We start from the raw sequence: 16645 nt of genomic DNA, 5'->3' as shown, positions 1-16645 counted from the left end.
CTCCAATTTCATCATTAAGGAAGACAATGAACTCCGTAAACTTCTCCTAATAAAGTCAAACGGTTTGGCTTTGTGTTTTGAACTCCTGATATTAAATTATTAAGCGGGTGTATAGAGAATTTTACACACAATGTATACGTAACCATCTCAATGTGTATATAACTCTCATACAGACACACACTGCGCGTAGATTCAACAGGAATAGTGTTTGTATGCGTGCGTGCATCTGTCCGTGAGTGTGTGTGTGAGAGAGAGAGGAGAGGTACATAAAAATGGCCGAAATGTACGTGTTCAAGGCTTCAAGCCATATTGGGTCTCTCTTGAGTCGAAGTTTGGGCCTACCCGGAATCCGAACCCGGAAATGGTTACATCCGGCGTCACGCAGTCGACACGATGACGTACGTGTTGTTCTATGAAACCCCCTCTTCTTTAACGAACCACCCTGGTCTTCCTCCCGCGTCCTTTTCACCATCCCTCCTTCCACGGCAATCACCATCGGCGTAGGAGACACGGACGTCGAAACCTCTATTCTTTAATTTGCCCCAACAACAGTCTCGTCTCCTGTCTCTCTCTCTCTCCCTCTCTCACTCTCTCAGTCGAGTCTCAAATCTCCATATAAATATTTTTTTGACGGCAGTGTAGTCCAGAGCCGAAGCCTCTCCTCTTTCCCGGATCTGAGGGAGTTGGTCTCCCCAGTTCCCATGTGGACTAACATCCCACCACCATGCAGTGCAAGAGTGTGTGTGAAGTAAAATGAGAGGTAATGGATGTAGACGTCTCACCTTTTCTTTTCGGATTGTGATAAAAATCATAAAATAATTTTATCTATTTGTAAAAAATAATAAAAGAAGTGAGATGCCTCATCCATCTTATGAATCAAAGAATGGTACATTTAAAAAGATGTCAAATTTAAAAAAATGATAGAATTTGGGGATGAAAGACAGGAGAAAGAAATTGAGAAGTGGAAGCAATCAGTCTACAAAGCCAGGAGGGCCGGATAAGGAGCTCTAGAGTTTTCAGCGACTATCAATCAATTTATCTGAGCATAAGTTCTTGCAAAGTCGAAATTTGTTTGGAGTCCTTTAGATTACAATAAAACAATTTAATCTCGGATCTTAAAATATATTTGTATGTTTAGATTTGTAGTAGCACTTCTTGTTAGATACGATTGAAGATCCAAGAACTGAGTTTCAAACTACTGCAAAATGTGACCAATTCATGAAGAATCCACTAGGCTAATAGAAGAGAAACGACACCATGGAACGAGGATGGCAAGAGGAGACGTGAGGACACAAGAGCCATTGAGCATCCATCCATTAGTCCAACAGGATATAATTGAACCTTGAATTAATCAAATAATTCATATTTTCCTCTTTGATTGATAAAATGATCCTCATACTCAAACATTATATTAAACACGAATAAAGATATCTTGGAACACCATCATAAAAAAACATTCCATTTATTTTCTCATCAAAATGTTAGGGCCGTTAAATTTCAAATTCAAATTGTATCTTATATCTTCAGCAAATAATACTGATTGTCCGTTTCTTATATACTCTCCTCTCAATCAAGGAATGTATCTAGAAAATTGTATGTTTATATAATCTCCACTTCTTGATCAAAAGATGCTTATATATTATTTACACTCATTCAATCTAGTGGAATGACAACTCTTTTCTGTTTAACAAGTTTGACGGGCTACATACAGCCATTTTTATTAATATACCATTAGATAATTAAACTGAAGTTTACAATCTAAAAATAATCTATAAAGCTATGCAACTTTAAGATTAAAGGCATGCTGTCGGCCAACAAGGATTAATAAAAGCTCCAACTTTTGCTTATGCGACAAGCAAAAGTTGCAGTTGCATTACAAGGGCAAACAAGCGTCCCCCATCTATTTGCTGAACCACTTGCATGATATGCATCACGATGATGTTTAATATCAAAGTTTAAATTAGTTTAATTATAGTGTGTTCGGTTGCTTGCATCCCTATTTGTTGTGAGAATAAGGCATTATATTATTGCCATCTCCTTCTCATCCATATCTCTAATATAAGATTAGTGGTCTAATTCCGAATTTTTAACTCTGTGGGCCCAGTAAAGATGCCAGTGACTCAGACCAAGTAGCTGAGTTTGTGCTGACTAGTAAGCATTGTCTCTTTGCCTATGTTCACTGGCTGTGGACTAGGTTTGTTTCTTTAAACAAAATTGAACCAGAGAAATATCCATAAAGATTGATGTTCAAGATAGCATTTAAACCGAAGTTCTTCTATCCCTGGCTTCTATATTGCACTCTCTTTTGAATCAATAAATATTTCCTTCTAAAAACTTTAAAAATTTTATAAATATTTGGAAAAATAGAAAAATATTATGATGCAAGTTAATGAGTCTAATTCAATTTTTTTTTCTTGGATTCTTGAAAACCAAAACAGAAATCAAGAGAGATAACGGGCCACCTTATTTTTGCTTGGAGTGGAGACCACGAGTGAAGTTTCCGTTACTAAAAGATCTGGCATGTGAGTGAATAGTGTAGTTAGGTGCTGCCATTCTTTAGTCAATGCTACTAGTAGGTGACAGTACCCACTGCCAAAAAATATTGTTAAAATTTAAAGTTAATTAATATTTTTGTAATTTATAATCTTAAAAAAATTATATCAAAATTGTGTTGTGTTAAAATAAATATAGTATCATAATAGTGCTATTAAGACAAATGTTTGAAGTTTATTGACGGAACCACCCAGGATCATATAACCCACTTAATTATCATCATGGGCACCTGTACGTCCACTGTCTTTTTTTAGACTCCTCAGCCCTATGTCATCCCACCCATGCATCCCAAAGCTATCATAAACCCATACATAAACATGGCATGTCCAAATTCCTTCCTCCTTCAAATTATGACCCAGTATTTTAGACAGAATGGCAAGCAGTGCATCCTATTGGAGCTTAACAAAGTGGGACCATGCTTAGCTTACATAATAATTGAACCATTCGTTGGTATTTAGAGCCTTACCCTCAAGCTTATGCATGGCATGACTAACTAGTATTAAGGGAATTTAGAGCTGTGCACAAGCATCTTGCTTAGGGAAAGGCAAGAAAAATTTCCCAGATAATTAAGCTTCAGATTCATTATTAAAGAAATGCTTATTTAAAGGAAATTGAAATTTTGGAATTTTTCATATAGACATCGGTATATCTATTGAGCAGTTTTTTTAAAAAAATTATTAGTAGAATGAGGACAGGGGGATTGATTCAGATAATTTATATCTAACAGCCAATGACATTACCAATTCAATCACTTGGCATGCTAAATTTATTTCCAAAAACAAAATCAATTCACTTTTATGCATTCATGAATAGCTTGATTGCAATCATGTTTTTAGCATTGGTTATCAAAAGGCATTGAGCAGCCATAGTGGAAATAAAGTTTCCACTATGCGGCCAACAAGAACTACGCTGTTTTGGTGTACAGGGCTTATTTGGTGCTCAAATGTAATAAATTTTTCAAGCCAATTCACATATTGGTTCTGAAACCTTTTTTTACTCCAAAAACATAATACTTTCTTAAACAACCCTATGTCATCCCACCCATGCATCCCAAAGCTATCATAAACCCATACATAAACATGGCATGTCCAAATTCCTTCCTCCTTCAAATTATGACCCAGTATTTTAGACAGAATGGCAAGCAGTGCATCCTATTGGAGCTTAACAAAGTGGGACCATGCTTAGCTTACATAATAATTGAACCATTCGTTGGTATTTAGAGCCTTACTCTCAAGCTTATGCATGGCATGACTAACTAGTATTAAGGGAATTTAGAGCTGTGCACAAGCATCTTGCTTAGGGAAAGGCAAGAAAAATTTCCCAGATAATTAAGCTTCAGATTCATTATTAAAGAAATGCTTATTTAAAGGAAATTGGAATTTTGGAATTTTTCATATAGACATCGGTATATCTATTGAGCAGTTTTTTTAAAAAAATTATTAGTAGAATGAGGACAGGGGGATTGATTCAGATAATTTATATCTAACAGCCAATGACATTACCAATTCAATCACTTGGCATGCTAAATTTATTTCCAAAAACAAAATCAATTCACTTTTATGCATTCATGAATAGCTTGATTGCAATCATGTTTTTAGCATTGGTTATCAAAAGGCATTGAGCAGCCATAGTGGAAATAAAGTTTCCACTATGCGGCCAACAAGAACTACGCTGTTTTGGTGTACAGGGCTTATTTGGTGCTCAAATGTAATAAATTTTTCAAGCCAATTCACATATTGGTTCTGAAACCTTTTTTTACTCCAAAAACATAATACTTTCTTAAGAACATATTTATATATGCCTTTATGTGTGGAAGTAAATTTAGCTGAATAAGAGTACATCATGGCTCTACTAAGAGACTAGGAGAATGCAAAGTGAAAGCAAAATATTTTATTCTCAGAACATAGTCACAAGATTTAAGAAAAAGAAGGAAAAAATTAATAAGGAGAGAGTGAACAAGGTGTGATGTAACAATCAAAAGACTTTGCTAGCTTGATAGTCTCAAATCACTTCTAGAAGCTCTGCTCTTTGATTCCCTTTGATTTAGTTGAATTAAATAAATTGAAAAAAGAAATAAATGATTAAGCTACTTCTCCCTTTTTACATATTAGATTCATTTTTAATCAAATGAAATAGATAGATTAAAACGTAACAAAATGAAGCACACGAGTCAAGCATCTGACCCTCCTCCCCTTATAAAATCTCACAGGCAGCATAACCTCCTCTCTCCAATGCTCTCCCTCTCACTTGTTTTCTTCTCCATAGCTCACACCACCCATATATTTAAACACTCCAAACACCCCAAAGGGAAGAAGAAAAGCTGCTATTCATTCCCTTGGTCATGGCATCAACTCTACCTTTTCTCTTCTCTCTCCTCCTCCTCCTACCTCTTCCATCCTTCTCCCAGACCTGTTCCTCCCAAACTTTCTCCAAGAATCGGCTCTTCGCCACCTGCAACGACCTCCCCCACCTCTCCGCCGCCCTCCACTGGACCTACGACGCCGCCAACTCCACGCTTTCCATCGCCTTCGTCGCCCCCCCATCCCGCTCCGGTGGCTGGGTTGCATGGGCCCTCAACCCCACCGGCTCCGGCATGGTGGGGGCGCAGGCTGTCGTCGGGCTCCGCCAGTCCGGTGGCTCCCTCGTAGCCAAGACTTTCAACATCTCTGCTTATGGCCCTGTCACGCCGTCGCCGATCGCCTTCGAGACGTGGGGGCTCGAGGCCGAGGAGGATGCCGGCGGCGTCATGACGGTGTTCGCCATGCTAAAGCTGCCAAGTGGCGTGACGAGGATGAACCAGGCGTGGCAGGTTGGGCCGAGCACTACTGATGGCTTGCCTAACAAGCATGACATCGGGGTGGCGAATTTGAACGCCAAGGGGACACTGGATGTGGTCAGTGGGCAGAGCTCGGGAGGAAAGGATTCAAGGTTGCAGGAGAGGAATGTAAGTGCTTATGGCTCTCTCTCTATAATAAACAGAGTAAAGGTTTTTAGAACTTGGCAAGAGTTTTAATTAGTGTTGATAAGACTTTTTTTTTGGTTTATCTGAAAGTAGAACAATATTTTTTTTTCTTTTATAAATATGATGGTAAGGAAAATTGGAATGGGTTTGGGGAGTTTGAGTGAACTCTGTTCCTACTCTCTCTGAGAACATTGATTTTTTGTTAGTTGGAGGATTGAAGGGAAATGAATATTTATCTATCGGCCGATCCATCGATCTATATAGATAGATATTGAATTGGTTCTGCACAATTTGAGTGGATTGTATTCTCCTTTGCCCTTTTTTTTTTTTTTTGGTTGGTTGAGTTGTGTATTGAATTGCGGCGAACCGTCTCATTTTCTAGTTTTAAATGAAGACTATGTTTTCTCACTGATATTTTGGATTTTCTAGTCTTTTTTCCATTTCTCCTTTTGCGCCAGCAGAGGGAACGAGAAGAGCCAAAGAATCTATACACTTACATTTAAAAGAATAAAGTGTGGAACGTAGATAATTGTGGAACACTGATAATTTGTACGCCACTATGCTTTCTTTTTTAGCAAATCTTTAATGGAGTTATTTTGCAACAATCAGAATCTTGTGCAACTCTCAATGACAACCATCAAAAGATGGATGGCCATGGAACAACGCACAGCATACATAACATAGTATACACTTGTGGATTCTTTTGTTTGATGGCCATCCATCTTCTAATGGCAACCATCAAGAGCTGCACCGCTGTGATATTACAACCCGTGCATAGCAGAGGATCAGTGGCTATGCCATATTAATTCTTACAAGTACTTTATTTTTTAGATATTATTTCTTTATTTCTTTATTCTTGTTTATATATGTATTTTTTCTGCTATTCACTATTTTTCAGTTTGTCTTTTTTTGGCGCCTCTCTTTTCTTCTCTAGAACCCTTCAATTATATTTTCAGAATCTAAATAGTGAAATCTGCAGAAAAGTTATTTGTCTTGTCTTTCAATTTTCCTTTACCTTCTTGGCGTTTCATGCCGATCCCTGCAACTGTCACTAAGGCAGATGGAAGGTCCTTGTCATGTTACTTATTATAGTTGATAGACTTGTTCAGTGGATAAACATGTCTAATTCTTTATTACTAGTTTCCTCTACAACTATGAACATGGTGAGCTATGGATACCACCATGAAGAACTTGAGGGAGCCAAAGTCCCTAAAATTAACAGATGGACTTCATATTACTATATTTCCAGTGATCACCATCCTAACTCACCCTTTGAATAAGATGGCAATTATCTTCTAATGTTTCTGGGAAGTACTCTCAGTAAGCAACAAAAGTTTATTGCGTCAGGATCACTATGGCTATTGTATATCAAGCATATATATGTTAGAGAAAACTCTTCAAAACTCCAGTTTGTTTTGCAAAATAATTCTGAAAACTTTCTTTAGATCCATTTTGTTGTAATCAATATTTCAGACTGTTTTCAGTTCATTGCTTTTGGCTTTTCTTTGTGGTACAGATACATGGCATTCTAAATGCTGTGAGTTGGGGAATTTTGCTTCCAATTGGAGCAATCATCGCAAGGTATCTGAAGGCATTCAAGTCCTTAGCCCCAGCCTGGTTCTACCTTCATGTGTTATGTCAGCTAATTGGTTATGCTTTGGGGGTTACTGGCTGGGGAATCGGTCTTAATCTTGGGAGCAAATCCAAGGGAGTTCAGTACACCACTCACCGAAACTTAGGCATCACCCTCTTCTCCCTTGCCACCTTACAGGTAACATTTCATGATCTATAGGCCAATCTTAACCTTATCTTCCTTCTGGTATTTATGAAAAATTTTTATGGTCACTTCCTATGTTATTATAACAAAAAGCTTTGCTTCCCTCTTCTAAGTCCAGATTACCTTATGCACAATTCTGCTTCTAATTTTTTGATATAATCTATATATCATTAAGTGTTTGGATCAGTGTAATGGAGAAAAGTTGGATCTTTTGTAGATTACTGCTTTGTTCCTGAGGCCAAAGAAGGATCACAAGTACCGTGTCTACTGGAATCTATACCACCATGTAGTAGGAATGGCCATCATTCTTCTGGGCATCATCAATGTGTTCAGGGGCCTACAAATCTTGAATCCTGCTCAGAAGTGGAAGGATGCTTACATTGTTGTGCTTTGTTTCTTGGGTGGTATTACATTGGTGTTGGAAGTCACCACCTGCATCATAGCTCGGAGGAGAGAGTCTGATGGATCTACGAAGCAGTATAATGGCTCAGGTGCCACCAATGAGCAGCGCAGCGTTCAGCAGCCACTCTCAGTCTGAGTGTTATTACCATTGGGTTTTGGTTTGTGCTTCTGTAACTGTTTTGTTGTCTCACTAGACTTTGAGGAGGATTAGAGTGTTATAGATTAGAATTTTCTTTATACTTGAGAGTGCCCTATATGTACCATGGATTCTACAGTGTGTTACAAAACCTTCACTTTGTAACCTAATGTATTGTATTCTGTATTGGAACATGAACTCCAGCATTTTAGCCTTCACTGATATTGTTTCTTCAATCCATTACCGGCGGACCGAGCTTAGAGTTGACATTCATGAAACATTGCTATAGAACTGCTGCAATTTAATTCCAAATTGTATTTCCTTCAGTGGGAGCTAGGTCTCCCTAACTCTTTTCTCGACAAAAGAAAAAGTATTTACTTCAGGTGATCTGTTAATTTGGTATCAAAATGCTTGATGGGCTTTCTAACAATGTCAAAATCCATAGGAGACTGCCTGGTAGATGGTGATCAGATTATGAAGTGCTGGCGTGGGTAAATCTATTTATGAACTGCAGGTCTTATTCTTCTGATTTTGATGGTCTTTCCAGACTAGCAGACTAATCAGAGTATGTGTTACTGTGTATTCCCCCGTATTAAGCATGGTTCCAAGAGCAGTTTCTAATCAACAGAAACTATATGCATGCCAAAACAACTGCCTGCCAAATGTGTGTGAACCATGCTGGTATATTGTCATGTCCATAGATATCTCTTGGGAATATGCAAAGCCTACAGATTGAATAAAATCTCAACAATATAATCATCATTTCCAATAATAAGATAAATAGTTCCAATATTATTAGCTAACAAAAATAATTCACTTACAATTTCTAAACAGCCAACCATATCAGAGACATTCTAATTTCTTCCATCTCTTACTAGTAAAACCCAAACTTCAGCAAAGTACTGAGGTTCATGTGGCTCCTAAAAGAAAGACAAAAAAAATAGTATGAGCGAACAGCTCAGTAAGAATCCTTACATGCGCACCGACATTATAAATAAACAAGTACATGGGAGATAACAGTAATGATTCTATAATGAATATAATCATTAGAATAATGTCAAGATATTATTATCTTGAAATGCACTAGCTGGCTATCTAAAAAATTTTGAATTTTATTTGCTCAACAAGTCATGATATCTCAATATATCACATAACCCAAATGATAATTTTTTCCAACAGTTGTTTAATATCAATAATTTATGATCATTTCATAACATAAGATAAGCGGTTGAATTTGGCATATATCCCAAGATTATTATATAAGTATTTATGGCTTTAGATTAGTCACAGTCATATTTTTTGTTCATAATGGGGTAATAAATTGGAAAACCCAAAGACTGGGCTTGGTCCATTTGACCGGCCTAGCCATTTGGCCTTGGGCCTCACGTGCGACGCACGTGAGGGCAATTGGGAAGAAGACTTCGGCTAGAGTCTTTTTTTCTCCCCGATCACAATGAAGATCCCCTTCCTTTTCCTTCGATTTCACTTGAGTTTGAGCCACCAATCCCAAGCTCCTCCTCCAATCTTCTTCCTCAATTCGTTGTTGGATGGAGCCATCGGATCACCTCGCCGGACCGAGGTAGGCCTCCTTCTTGTCCCTTTTCTCTCTCTTAGTATTTTACCCATGAACCCCCTTTATTTGGGAGTGCGAATTGCTGGGGAACCATCCAAAACAGGGTGCCCCTATTTTGGCCCCTTGTTCTCCCGAGTTCGCCACTGTCGGCCGCCGAGGTTGGTCGAGCTTGCCTTGCTGCCTCCTACTATCGTCAAAGCTGGACACCATGGCTACCCCTTAAATCTGATCATAGAGGAAAGGGAGGGACAGAGTCCCCTATTTTGGGAAAGAAGAAGAAGAGAGACTCTCTCTTCTTTCGCTCTGCTTTCTCTTCTCTCACTTTCTCTTTTCTCTCTCTTGTTTCTCTCAATACTTGAACTTTCTCTCTCTACTTTCTCTAGGGAGTTGGATCTAGTAGGGACACTTCATAGTGATTTTGAATTGACTTGGTGAATGGCCCTGATCAAAGGTCGTTAGGCAGCATGTCAGCCCCCAACCTGGCTCCTGCTAAATACTGCTAGATTTGATCACTTTAATTCTTTTTAAACTATCTGTGTCTTAGGCCGAACATGATTCGATGAATTTCACTTTGATCGGACAACCAGAGTACCGGACACTCCACTTGGTCAGCTTTGTGAGGGTGTTAGAAATTAAGTTTTTTTATAATTATTATAAAATTTTAAGAAAAAATATAATTTTTTGATATTAGACTCTAAGAAGAATTTTCGAGATTAATTGGATCTGTTAGTTGGATTGCCTTCATAAGGTAAGTAATGTTTCACTTTTTCTAAATTTATCAATAATTATATAATTATTATATTTATGACTTTGAAGTAGTGTTATTCATGATGCATGAATTTGATGCATAGTATATATTATTATAGAATATATTATTTTGGAATGTTATGACGATATACGATCTTATTGTGGATATGATTAATTGATTTTGACACTGCATGATTTTGGTACGGAAATATGAAATCTGAAACTATTTGAATTTCGACCTAGCTATGTTGAGAACTCTGTCAATGGGGGCTAATACATTGGCATATGATTTGTCCTAAAGATTGTGTCCAAGATGATTAGCGATATACCGTCAGCAAACCAGCGGTCTTGAAGGACTTTGCTGCAAGATGATGGTAGCTCATTGCAAGAAGATTAGTCGGTGTTATGACCCTACCTCATAATGATGTAGTCATAGCTCATAATCGATAAGATAAAATGAATATTTGAAAGAATTTGAATCCATGAATAAAGTTTTAAGATTTTAAGAAGAATTTGATTAGTATATTAGTAATGCATATATGCTTATTTTCTATAAATTATTATCTAGCTAATTGTCTAATTTATTTAGCTAAAGTGATCATTACTTACTGAGTTGTCTAGCTCATTATACGATTTTTTTTTTTTTATATAGATTCAAAAAACTAGCCTATTGGGATTTTCAATATGGAAGAGCGACTAGAAGAACTGTCGCACAAGTTATCTTAGATTAGAGTTTATTTAAATTGATATTTTATCTTAGAATAATGTTAAAATTGTGAGACATTGTAAATTAATTTGGTTAATGAAATAAAGTTTGCATATTATTGATTAAATTATTTCACTGCATATTTATGATATCATGTTGAGATGCCTTGCATGCTTGTGGAGAAAGTTTTCAATGAGTATGCGGCGGTAGACGTTGCCTCTAGCTCACGATCTCGGGTCGAGGGCATGTCAATTATTATGGTATCAGAGCATAAGTAAAAGAATCATAAGTTATAGAATCAAACATAACATGAGTCTAGTGATGTGGACATTTATTTCACACATTTTCTTAGTCTTAATTATTTTATTTTAGAGTGTTTTGTATATTCTTAGCTCATTTGTCTAGAATTTAGGTGTCTTTTACATTTATTTAATTCTTGAAAATTCTTGGTATTTTGTAGGTGTTTAATTATTGAATTCGGTTGAAATTGGGCTGGTCTAGTCAACCCAGAATACTGTTTAGTTTCTGGGTTCTAACTGGAGCTACAGATCTCCGTTTTATATGTTGTTTGGCTTGCTCGAAATATAAGACGTAGACCTAAAACTTTTATGAAGATCACAAAACCAAGTTATGCCGTTTCGAAGTCCAAAACTTAGCTGAAACGGAGAAGTCCGAATCTGTCCAGAATTTTACTGTGGCCCAGACCCTATTTCGGTTTTCAGCTTGTATCTGGAGTTATATAAGTTAGAATAATGCAAACCCAGGTGCGTTGGAAAGCTGAGAATGAGATCTAAAACTTTTATGAAAAAGTATATCGTTTTGGTGCTCTAAATCCAGCTGGAAGTTGAGTCTAAAAATCAGCCTAAAATTTCGGATTTCAGCTAGCAGATAGGGAGGAAATCTGTTTTAAAATTCAAAAAAAAAGAAAATTCTGATAAGAGGAGGGGAGCCAGCAGATATGAAGAGGAGGATAAGCAGATAAAAAAAAAATGTGGAGAATCTGAAATTCTGAGAGGAGGAAAAGCTAGAAATTCCGAGAGGAAAAAAAAGCTGAAATTCTGGGAGAAAGAACGGAACGGAGGATTTTTGCAAATACAGAGTTCTTTTCCTTTCTCTTATATATATATTTTTTATTTTTTTATTTGCTGAATTGTTATTAAGAATGTTGAATGCGAATTTATGTTTGAGAAATAATTGGATTAATTTATTAGTTATGATTTGCTAGTTTTCTTATCCTAGGACTAGGACGTAGTCATTGAATTTTTGATATGAATTGAGTATGGTTGTATTGAATATCTTTTGTTAATTGCAATTTGATGAATTCAGTTTTTATTCTTGCAATTTACTAGCCATGAATTGCATGCTTAAGATGTTGAATGAAGTAATGAAAGTTGAAGTTCAATATTAGTTGGTGAATTTATCAAACATTGGTGGTGTAGTTTAGAAATAAATGCACACCCTTGTGACCTACAATCAAGAATTTCACAGATCATAATGAATTTATATTAATTTCTATGATCACAAAAGTAGACATAGGATTAATATAGGTACGTATAGGTGTTATGCCTTGAAAGAGGATATCACATAAAAAAAAAGGGATTCGGTCATTGTAATTAGCAGAATATTAACAATCAGATTTAAATTCATTGAAGAAATTCAATTGATGAAATCCAATTCCTAGGAACCTTTCATATTTGATTTTTCAGGTCAAGAAATTGCAGTTAGTCACATCAATTTGGGCTTGTCTAAATAATATAGGAAATTTATAAATTGGTACTTGAATCACCTCTTTGTGGAAACGATACTCTTTTTGCCCTATTTTACTTGTCATGACCCATGCACTTGTGGTAGAGTCTAGGGACTATCAAGTTTTTGACGCCGTTGCCAGGGAGGATTGTTTTTAATATCAATACAAATAATTTCCTGCATTAATTTAAACTGTTTTGTTCTTTTTGTTAATTTACGTTTTCTGTATTTAGTGTATGCCACGAAACTGTGAGCTAATTGAGCCTTTTGATCCAGAAATTGAGAGAACCCTATGAGCATTAAGGAAACAACAAAGATTAGAGCTCAAGCAAAAATAAGCAGTAGCCATGGCTGATAACCAAGATAACCAGAATAAAAGATTGTTGAGTGACTATGCCGTGCCAAATGTCAATGGTGCTCAACCCAGTATTGTGAGACCTACAGTCAATGCTAATAATTTTGAGATTAAGCCTGGTCTCATCCAGATGGTGCAGCAGGAGCAGTTTGGTGGAGGACCTGTTGAGGATCCACATGCACACCTTGCCAATTTCTTGGAGATTTGTGATACAATCAAGATGAATGGAGTTAGTGATGATGCTATTCGACTCCGACTTTTTCCATTTTCTCTAAAGGATAAAGCTAAGGCCTGGTTGAATTCCAAAGCGCCTAACTCTTTCACCACCTGGAATGCCTTGTCACAAGCTTTTCTGAGTAAGTATTTTTCCCCAGGTAAGACCGCCAAACTTAGAAATGATATTACCAGTTTTGCTCAGTTTGATGGTGAATCTTTGTATGAAGCCTAGGAGAGGTTTAAGGATTTGCAGAGAAAGTGTCCACATCATGGTCTTCATGTCTGGCTGATTGTACAGACTTTCTATAATGGATTAACACATTCAGTCAGAATTACCATAGATGCAGCTGCAGGAGGTACTTTAATGAATAAGTCAACAGAAGAGGCAAATGAGTTGTTAGAAGAAATGGCCTCTAACAATTATCAGTGGTCTAATGAAAGAGGTATGCCTAAGAAAGTTCCAGGTATGTATGATGTAGATGGCATAAACATGTTGAATGCCAAGGTTGATTCTCTATAAAAATGTTCAGTAAGCTGGGTAATGTGAATTCCGTTTCTAGTCCTGTATTGAGTTGTGATTGCTATGGAGGAGCTCACATGAGTTCTGATTGTATGCAGGTTCAATTTGTGTCTAATTATAACAGGCAGCAGCAGCAGAACAACCCTTATTCCAACACATACAACCCAGGCTAGAAGAATCATCCCAACTTTCATGGAAAGATCAAGGTAACCAAGGTAGCAGTTCTAGACCTCTCCATCCTCCTAGTTTCCAACCAAGACCATCCCAACAAAAAAACAAGCAGTCTTGGGAAATAGTTATTGAGAAGTTAGCCAATGCCAGTTCAGAGAGATTTGAGAGACTGGAAGCAAAGGTTGACCAGTTGGCGAGTTCCACTAGAAATGTGGAGATGCAATTGGGGCAGTTTGCCAATTCCATCAATTCTCGTGGACAAGGTAATTTGCCTAGTAAGACAGAGGTCAATCCGAAGGAGTATTGCAAGGCAGTCACCTTGAGAAGTGGTAAGCAACTTGGTCAGGTAAGTCGTGAGACTATAGTTGGTGATGAAGTAGACTATGAAGAGATGAGCAAGAAGGTCAGTGAAGAAGTTGAGGACCTAGCCAAGACACCATCCCCACTACCACCAGTCGAACCTTATGTTCCTCCCATTTCTTTTCCTCAAAGGCTTAAGCAGAATAAAATTGATCAACAGTTTGAGAAATTTTTGAAAATGTTTAGGCAGCTTCACATTAATATTCCTTTTGCAGACGCCTTAGCACAAATTCTTGCATATACAAAATTTTTAAAGGAGATCATGTCTTAGAAGAGGAAATTGAAAGATTTCGAGACCATTGCCTTGACGGAGGAATGCAGTACCATTATCCAGAATAAGCTTCCACCAAAGCTAAGAGATTTAGGAAGTTTTTCTATTCCTTGTACTATAGGTGATGTTGATTTTTCTAGAGCTTTGTGTGATTTAGGTGCTAGTGTTTCACTAATGCCTTTATCTGTGTCTAGGAAGCTTGGATTGAAGGAGTTGAAGCCTACTACCATCTCTTTGCAGCTAGCTGATCGATCGGTCAAATATCCTTTGGGTGTTCTTGAGAATGTGCTGATTAAGGTAAAAAAATTTATCATTCCAGTTGATTTTATTGTTTTGGAGATGGAAGAAGACACCGAGATCCTTATCATTTTAGGGCGGACCTTTCTAGCCACAGTTGGAGCTATCATAGATGTTAAGAATGGTAGGTTGACTTTGAAGGTTGGTGAAGAAGAGGTAGAGTTTAATTTATTTGAAGCTACTAAATATCCTTCTTTTACTGATCATGTTTTTTGAGTTGATGTTGTAGATGAGTCGACCAGAGAGATTTTTAGGGCTGAAAATACTAAAGAACCTCTTGAGACTTGTTTAGTGAGTGCAGGGACAAGTAAGGATGATAATCTAGAGGTTGCTAAAGTGGCGTGTGCATTAGAGGCTACATGTCCTAAGCCAAAGAAGAGAGGTATTTATTTTGAGGATATCGGCAAAGGTAAGCCACCCTCTCCCCCTTCTAATATGCAAGCACCAGTTCTGGAGTTGAAGCCATTACCCTTACATCTCAGGTATGCATTTTTAGGCAAAAATAATACTTTGCCTGTGATTGTGAGTGCTTCATTGTCGGATGAGCAACTTGACAAATTGATACGTATTTTGAGATTGAGAAAAAAAGCCATAGGATGGACTATATCAGACCTTAGAGGAATTAGCCCTTCATTGTGTATGCATAGAATTTTAATGGAGGATAACCATAAACCTATTGTTGAAAATCAGAGACGGTTAAATCCTAACATGAAAGAAGTAGTTAGGGCTAAAGTTCTTAAATGGTTAGATGCAGGGATTATTTATCCTATATCTGATAGTTCATGGATTAGTCCAGTGCAGGTAGTACCTAAAAGGGGTGGGATGACTGTGGTGCATAATGAAAATAATGAATTAATTCTCACTAGGACAGTAACTGGATGGAGAGTCTGCATAGATTATTAAAAACTTAATAGTGTTACCCGTAAGGATCATTTTCCTTTACGTTTTCTTGATCAGGTACTTGAGAGACTTGCTGGGTATGTGTATTACTGTTTTCTAGATGGTTATTCAGGGTATAACCAGATTTCTATATCCCCCGAAGATCAAAAAAAGACCACCTTCACTTGTCCTTATGGTACTTTTGCATTCCGTAGGATGCCTTTTAGTTTGTGTAATGCACCTGCTACATTCCAATGTTGCATGATGGCTATTTTCTCTGATTTCGTTGAAAAGAAGGTTTTCATGGATGATTTTTCTGTTTTTGGATCTTCTTTTGATAGTTGTTTAGATAACTTGTCTCGAGTTTTGCAGCGCTGTGAGGAGACCAATTTGGTCTTGAATTGGGAGAAATGTTATTTTATGGTGCAGGAAGGTATTGTTTTAGGCCACAAAATTTCAGCAAGAGGCCTTGACGTGGATCGAGCAAAAATAGAAATTATTGAAAAATTGCCACGACCTACAAATGTTAAGGGAGTTAGAAGTTTTCTTAGTCACACAGGATTTTACCGGTATTTTATTAAGGATTTCTCTAGAATTTCTAAACCTCTTTGTAATCTATTGAATAAGAATGTTGTGTTTGAATTTGACAAGGACTATTTGAATGCTTTTAACAGGTTGAAGCAAGAGTTGGTGTCAGCACCAATTATGGCAGCCCCAGATTGGAGTTTGCCTTTTGAGCTAATGTGTGATGCTAGTGATTTCGCCTTGGGCATTGTTCTCAGCCAGAGAAAAGACAGAAAGTTGTATGTTATATATTATACTAGTAGAGTTTTAAATAATGCACAGTTGAATTATGCAACTACTAAAAAAGAATTGTTTGCTGTTGTGTTTGCTTTTGACAAGTTTCGATCTTATCTTGTAGGTTCCAAGGTGATCGTATATACGGACCATTCAGCAATCAAGTACTTGCTGAA

General features: G+C 37.1%; 1 protein-coding gene and 1 non-coding gene across 2 annotated transcripts; one reads left to right on the top strand and one right to left on the bottom strand.

Moving 5' to 3' along the window:
• Positions 1-4500: 4500 nt before the first annotated feature.
• Positions 4501-8048, top strand: LOC103698505 (cytochrome b561 and DOMON domain-containing protein At4g12980-like). The gene is made up of 3 exons (XM_008780534.6): positions 4501-5497; positions 7032-7286; positions 7510-8048. The coding sequence occupies exons 1-3, from the start codon at positions 4895-4897 to the stop codon at positions 7828-7830; spliced, it is 1179 nt and encodes a 392-aa protein (XP_008778756.4). The 5' UTR covers positions 4501-4894; the 3' UTR covers positions 7831-8048.
• A 5294-nt stretch (positions 8049-13342) lies between these two features.
• Positions 13343-13449, bottom strand: LOC120113192 (small nucleolar RNA R71). The gene has a single exon (XR_005514996.3). It is a non-coding gene; the product is annotated as a small nucleolar RNA R71 (small nucleolar RNA).
• Positions 13450-16645: the final 3196 nt, after the last annotated feature.

This window comes from Phoenix dactylifera, chromosome 4 (genome assembly GCF_051530095.1).
Source record: "Phoenix dactylifera cultivar Ajwa chromosome 4, Ajwa_hap1_PhDact_Kaust_v1.1, whole genome shotgun sequence".
NCBI classification, from domain to species: Eukaryota; Viridiplantae; Streptophyta; class Magnoliopsida; order Arecales; family Arecaceae; genus Phoenix; species Phoenix dactylifera.
The sequence above is the reverse complement of the archived record's forward strand: the minus strand, read 5'-3'. Positions and strand labels throughout refer to the sequence as shown.